The sequence below is a fragment of the Neocloeon triangulifer genome, unplaced genomic scaffold (assembly GCF_031216515.1).
Source record: "Neocloeon triangulifer isolate White Clay Creek 2 clone unplaced genomic scaffold, ASM3121651v1 ptg000003l, whole genome shotgun sequence".
NCBI classification, from domain to species: Eukaryota; Metazoa; Arthropoda; class Insecta; order Ephemeroptera; family Baetidae; genus Neocloeon; species Neocloeon triangulifer.
The window spans coordinates 10,594,083-10,601,098 of NW_026775546.1; the positions used below are offsets into that span (position 1 = coordinate 10,594,083).

General features: G+C 36.7%; 1 protein-coding gene across 1 annotated transcript; it reads left to right on the forward strand.

Moving 5' to 3' along the window:
• Window positions 1-25: 25 nt before the first annotated feature.
• LOC132193046 (cyclin-dependent kinase 14) lies at window positions 26-5,990 on the forward strand. The gene is made up of 10 exons (XM_059613410.1): window positions 26-242; window positions 790-873; window positions 1,236-1,388; window positions 1,680-1,867; window positions 1,919-2,010; window positions 2,157-2,331; window positions 2,471-2,657; window positions 2,728-2,942; window positions 3,067-3,319; window positions 3,477-5,990. The coding sequence occupies exons 1-10, from the start codon at window positions 203-205 to the stop codon at window positions 3,569-3,571; spliced, it is 1,482 nt and encodes a 493-aa protein (XP_059469393.1). The 5' UTR covers window positions 26-202; the 3' UTR covers window positions 3,572-5,990.
• The last annotated feature ends 1,026 nt before the right edge of the window (window positions 5,991-7,016 follow it).

The following is a 7,016-nucleotide window of genomic DNA, read 5'->3' on the forward strand; positions in this document are numbered from 1 at the left end:
GAACACTTGAAATGTTTAATTGAGATCAGAAATGGCCGAAATTGAGTAGGCAGACGCAGCGGCTGGTCATGTTTTCGGCTGAATTGTGAGGCGTCGAGCGGCCCCGCCGACATCGCCGCTTCCCTCAGCACAACCGGGCACCCAGGAAAATCGTGTCGCCCATTTGACCCCCGGCGTGCCCCCGCTCGAGGGGCAACTCGAAATGTTTTTCCAGACATCGAGCACCAACAAAAACAAGGATGGTGAGTGCTTTACGACTCCTGCGGGGGGTGCCCACCCCTTGGCCGCCCCCGGACTAGCCCAGAGGCGGAGTCTCAAATCCAAATTTGTTTATCCGACACTTCTTAACTCACTTAAAAATTCATAAAAAATTGGCAAATTTTGGTGATTCTGCAGTTCACCTTGAATCGTGTGTATTATTAATTGCTTTCTTTATTTACATTTGCGGACTGCATAATGTGCAATGTTCACTTGTTCGGGAGTGTTCTATTTCCCTGAGGGTGGTTTTGGGTGTGGACCTTTTGTTAGTCCGTGCGGTTAGATGATTGTATCTTTCACTGCAATTTTATGAGGGTGGGATTTTACTACGGTTTTGCGTGGCCTTTAAAGGGCACGGTTCTTTGCTTTTTATGGCTTTTCACATTCTTCTATGTCATTTAATTTTCCTCAGTTTGTTCAATTTTATATTTTTATGGAAGCAAAAATCAAATTCAAAATTTATTTTAATTTTTATATTTTAATTTATTTTTTGGTGGTAGTTTTCTAAAAATATTATTTGTGAATTTTCAGGAGTCGTCATGAGAGAAAAGAAAGGCTCCATGAGCCGAGTTCAAAGGCTCAAAAAGCGTCTGAGCCACAGCTTTGGCAGGCTAAGTAAGTATCAGATGATTTGTATATTGCCGGCGCTTTTTACTGTGAACGAAAATAGTGCCCCTCTCTTATTAAACACGTTATCGTCGGCCAATTTTCTGCAAAAACTGCGACTTACTTGCAAGACAAACATTCTCCGAGTCTATATTTTAAATTATTGCAAGAAAAGATAAAAGGGTGCCACAATTTTTGATTTGAATTTATGATTGTTTGCTTTGGCAACGGAAAAAAAGAAAAGTTAATTTATCAACCTTCAAGGCTCTAAATTCATCATGTGTGGCCGTCGCAGTGTAAACTTGGTCCAAGATAAAGATGAAGGTGCACTTCTTGTGCGTGGGACTGATTTTTTTCTTATTTTTTTGCAGGCATTGCCAACTGTGAGCTGGAAAGCGAACACCAGGAGAAGTGGACAAGAAACAAAATGCCGTACAACACCTATTCTGACGAATTCCTTGACAGAATTGAACCAAATGGCAATATTCCCCACCAGCACTGTGATAAGGACGGACTAAACTGTGGTTAGTGTTCATTTCAAACAAGGAGTCACTTTTTTCAAAAATTTTATAAAATGCCGTCTGAAATTAATTCAAAAATTTTCTGAGCCAGTTTAAATTTTTTCTTGCAAAATTTAATAAGTACTTCAAAAAAGAAAACCCCAATTCATGTGATATTACAAAAAGCTTCTTTAAATTTTACACTAATGTAGAAAGAATATTATTCATCAGTGAACTATAAAAATAAAAGTGATATCGAAATTTTTAGAAACCGTAATTTATTAAACTTATTAATAATGAATGATTTTATTGCAGAGTGGCCTCTGGGTGATCGAGACCGGGTTCGCCGCCAGTTGTCAGTGTCCAGCGACTCAAAGTTGTTGGACGAAGACCTGCGGGAGGAGGCCAAAGTGATTCTTCGGCCGAAGAAGCCGCCACGACCAAAGTCTGAGGTTTTTCTCAATCGAGCAGCTGGCTCGACAAAGAGATATTCTGCATTTGGGGTAATGAAAATATTTTTTTCTACTTGAAATTTAATTTTTGCGAACGTTTAGGGTGACTCTCCTTTTGGGCGAACTGAGGCGTACGTCAAGTTGGAGCAGCTCGGGGAAGGCTCCTATGCCACTGTGTTCAAGGGATATAGCAAGTTAGTAAAATACTATTTCTCCTTTTACTTTTAATAAATAATTGTATAATATTTTATAGTTTGAGTATTTGAGGTGGTAAAAATTTAATAGAATATATTTTGAAATTTTGTAAGCCTGTTGCTGATATTTGTGTACACATTTCTAGTTTGACTGGTCAGTCAGTAGCCCTGAAAGAGATCCGCTTGCAAGAGGAGGAGGGAGCCCCTTTTACCGCTATAAGAGAGGCCTCCCTTCTGAAAGAGCTGAAGCACTCTAACATCGTAACTTTGCATGACATCATACACACAAGAGAAACCCTCACCTTTGTATTTGAATATGTTGTAAGTTAGAAACTCTATCTATATTTTAATTCATTCAGTAAATCTATTTGATTTAAAAATTTTTGATATAAATGCAATCTTTCTGAATTCAATAATTTAATAAGTTATTCAAAAATTAAGAAATAAAACTCAATTTTAGCACACTGACTTGAGTCAGTACATGGAACGTCATCCAGGCGGTCTTAGCACCAAAAACACGCAGCTCTTCCTGTTCCAACTGCTGAGAGGCTTGAGTTACTGCCACAAGAGAAGGGTGCTCCACCGTGACGTCAAACCACAGAACCTCTTGATCAGTGAAGTGGGAGAACTCAAACTTGCCGACTTTGGTACTTAATACGCCTTAATACGCACTAGTTATTGAGAGTTGAATGAGTCGTACTGATTGAAATCTCTCAGGTCTTGCCCGTGCCAAGAGTGTGCCAAGCCACACGTACTCACACGAAGTGGTTACCCTATGGTACCGGCCACCAGATGTACTGCTCGGCTCCACGCATTACTCGACCTCTTTAGACATGTGGGGAGTTGGTTGCATCCAACTGGAGATGCTGACCGGCGTTCCTGCATTCCCAGGCGTGAGAGACGCATCTGATCAACTGGATAAAATATTTAAGGTAATATTTAGGAAAGCATTTTTTACATCAAAGTTAAAAAAAAATTGATTGTAAATTTTCTTTACAAATGTAAAGTCTGATAAGGAGAATTATAATTTTTGATGATAATTTTTAATACATTTAGGTCCTTGGCACTCCGACCGATGACTCGTGGCCTGGTGTTAGCAGTCTGCCTGGCTACGTCCCTCATAAACTGTGCTACTACCAGCCCCAACGGCTAGGTCGTGTCTTCCCCCGTCTTCACGACGCCTCCGAAGGCGAGAGCATGGCCTGCTCTCTTCTGCAGCTCAATCCTGAGCGCAGGATCAGTGCCGAAAAGGCGCTTCGGCATCCTTATTTTGCTTCGCTTCCCAAAAAACTGCATGAACTTCCTGATGGTAAGTACAGCCGATTTTTTTCAGTAGCTTCTTTTTTGTAGATGGCTTTTTTAATTGTGAAGACCATTTTAATTTTGCGTAGTGTGTTGTTTTATACACTGATTTGATTTGATTCATATGTTGAAGAAAACTGAAATTCGGCTTGATGAATTTTCAGAAGCGTCAGTCTTCTCAGTGGAAGGCATTGTTTTGGGTCCGGAGCGGCCCTGGTGGAACAAGTCCAAGGCAGCCTCTTCCTCTTACTGTGACTAAGAATATTGAAACTCGTTTTACTAATACATCCCTGCCTAGTAAAATAACGCGCATTAATCACATATAAATGAAAAAATGCGATGCTCAAGAGAAAGAACTATTTACGAAGAAAGTCGTTGAATGGCAGTAATTGCAAATTGATATTTTAAAATCACAAAGCGTTTCTGGAGAGAAAATAATTGAGAAATGTGTGCAGTGAGTGAGGCCAACTGAAAACGAATCAAGCCGAGCCCGCTGCAAAAGTTGTAAAAGGCGCTATACGAATATTTGCAAATAGGCTGCTGAAATCCGTGTTTGTCACAAAATTTTTAAAAACACTATTGGGTTAAATCCCTAGACTGTAGAGCAGATCTGGAATTAATTGTTGGCAAGATTTTGGGAACTGTACTTGCAGGGGTAAACAAACTTTGTAAGAAACTTTGCCGTCTTTCAAATTTTAATCGACTAAGAGCCAATTTTGATATTTCTCTGTATGAATAGTGATCTTAAAAGAAAAGTGACAAGACGTACATTTCCCTCTTTGCATTTTTTTTTCATATATAAATTACTAGCGCTGCTGCATCAGGCTTTATATGATTTTTTTTCTCAATAATTCAGTTTTTAATTTTTTATTTTTCTTTGCCAAAATGAAGTTTTTTGTCTGATGCACGGCGATACGATTTGGTGCATTGTGAAAACATACTGGCGTGCTAAGCGCATAAAATATTATTATGAAAAACTATCGGTGCTTGGTTGGTACAAATGTTTTGCATTAGATTTGTCCGAACAGATATCTTGTCACTCTTGGAAAAACGCTGTTCAACTGATTAATTAATTGTTGCTTTTGCAAACCTCATAAACTTTTAGAGAAGAACGGCGGAGTTAGTTGTGTTTTTGAGGAGACAATCCATGATCAATGAATATTTATTGTATGAAATATGCTAGACAATTTATTACTTCTATCTAGCAGCAACGAACTATTTATTTAGTTAGTGGGAAAAAAAATGAACAACGCTATTAGAAAAACGCATCACGCATTCCCTGAATCGTTTATTGCGTTTAAAATAATTAAGAACTTGTAACAGAAAAAAAATACAATGCGTATGTAAGTTACGCAATTTTTGTGTGTGATTTTTTCACAGAGGCGCAACTCAGGAAATACAATGTGCTAAATTTTTGCAAGGAATGCGTGATTTTAAAAGTTATTATCATCGTTGTAAATTTTGGGCTAATTCAATGCATCTTCTGTATAATTAATGAGCTAATTACTACAAATTTACAATGTTGATTTTCATGAGTAAAGAATTGACATTCCTCGAGTGCACTCGAAAAATATTTGGAACTATGTCTGAAAGTTTCATGCCAGCACTGCTTTCTAAAAATCTTTTTATCTTATTGTAGTGAGAAAAATAATGTTGACAATGTAAAAAGTTTTAGATGAAGTTGAATGAAAAAAAATCAATCCGAGCGCATAAATTAGCTTTAGAAAACGACGCTTTTGTAACGATGTTATAATATCGTGAATGAGAAGAAGTATTATTAACTATCTCTTCATTACAATTAATTTTTATGATTAATTACTTGTTAATTATAAATATCTTCAAGATGAAAAAGTCTTACATTTATATATTATTTCGTATTAATTTTATTAAAACATTTTACTTGGTGTCGAAAATAATAAAAATTCATGCCAATGAAGGTCAGTCATTCCTCGATCCTTACTCAATTATGCAAATCAAAATAAAATACGTTACTTTAATTGCTTGCGTTCACTAGCACAATTTTTACGGCCCTCGTACTGTCTGCAGAAACCGCGAGCCACAATCAGAGTCAAGGCTAGTTACTAACAAAATTTATGTAACCACAGATTTTTATCTACGGGATTCCCTCGTTTTTAAATCACAAGAGCCGACGACTCTTTAATTATTTGTGACATATTTTTAGCCCGTAAAGGCCCTGATCCTCATTTTAAACTGATTTTGACTTCAGGAGACTGCAAAAGGTTTGCTGGGAAATCCGAGCGTATTATAAATCTGTAGGGCTTGACAGGACCTATGACATTGAACTGACCTGACAACACAAAAACCAGTTTGATTTTTTCTAGCGTGATTATTTTCGCATGCAGTGGAGTTAGGCGTGAGAAGAAGATAATTTAATGAGCTGTGAAAATTTATTTTTTCTTTCTAAAATACGTTCTCATAATACGTGGGCTTTTTGTTTCCCGTTTAGTTGGGCACCAACCCACAGCTTCCCGTTGGTAAGCGTGGTCAATATTTGCAAAATTACCCTGCTTATCTCTCGAGACTTTTCTGAAATAAGAAGTGTGCCAAAATGCTTAAGCTAGTAACAATTATGATTCTTCCTTATTTTGTCAATCATCTTAAATGCTTCTCAAGAGTAAATTTTAGAATAAATAAATTAGTTATTTTCCCACATTCTTGGGAATTATTGTGAAATTTTTTGCTTCTGAAAAAAATGGGAATGCGCAAATTTTGTAAAAAAAATTAATTCATCATCGTAATTAGAAATATTTTCATTTTTCCGCTTAATTTTGGAAGATTATGAATTTTGGTCTATTGATTTTTTTTATAATCCTTAATCAGTGAGCAATCAATCCGTAATTCAATATTAAATTTAAATCTTTTGGAAGATAAATCTCTCAGCATAAAATATTAAAGAGAAATTATGGAATGAAAAGAAGAAAGTAGTTTTTAAATTTTCAATGTTTTTATATGAAAATGTCATTATTATTGAAATCGTTAGTTGATTAATTTAATTATACAAATAACCACAATTACTGTGGTCTATCATTCTAAAAGAATTATTCCTGCTCCTTTATTGAATAAAAAGGCGGAAATATAATTTTGCTCTGCTCTTTGGCACTTCATCAACCGACTTTTCAATAAATCATGCAAACTACACATCCATGTGTTGTGTTGTATGGTCACATTGTGAGTGACGCAATTTAGGATTCCCTAACAGCTTTTGGCGCTTTCGAGTGCCAGTCGTGTGCGTGGGTATATCATCTCGATCGTTCTGCATGCATCCTTTCTGAACACCATAAAATCTCGTTTGTAATTTTAAAAGTCTTAGCCGGGTCGTCGACTCGCACGATTGCTGACGTCAAACATTCACTTTTCCTGTTCATCACAAGATTTTACACACCTGACCCAGAGAAGGAACAAGGAAAATGTCTGGCTCTATTTTTAGATCACCTGTTTTGTACGTAATCATTGACGATCCACTTATAAACCGTGACGTCAAAGCTTAAATTATATTATGATACCTTTGAGGAAAGGTCAGGACTAAAAATCGCAGCATCCGCGGTCCTTTGTCTTGCGTCGAAATTGATTCCTGTAGGGTGAATTCAAAACTTCTACAGAAGATGGGATTAATTTTACACTCCACACATACATCATAAGTTTATTTGCACAAAGTGAATAAATAAATTGCCTTAAATAATAAT

What these genes read in the sequence shown, in the direction of transcription:
- LOC132193046 (XM_059613410.1), top strand. Translation starts at nt 203, where the DNA reads ATGTTTTTCCAGACATCGAGCACCAACAAAAACAAGGATG. An exon ending in CCACAGCTTTGGCAGGCTAA is followed by an intron (nt 874 to 1,235) that starts GTAAGTATCAGA and finishes ATTTTTTTGCAG; the next exon opens with GCATTGCCAACTGTGAGCTG. An exon ending in CCTTTGTATTTGAATATGTT is followed by an intron (nt 2,332 to 2,470) that starts GTAAGTTAGAAA and finishes ACTCAATTTTAG; the next exon opens with CACACTGACTTGAGTCAGTA.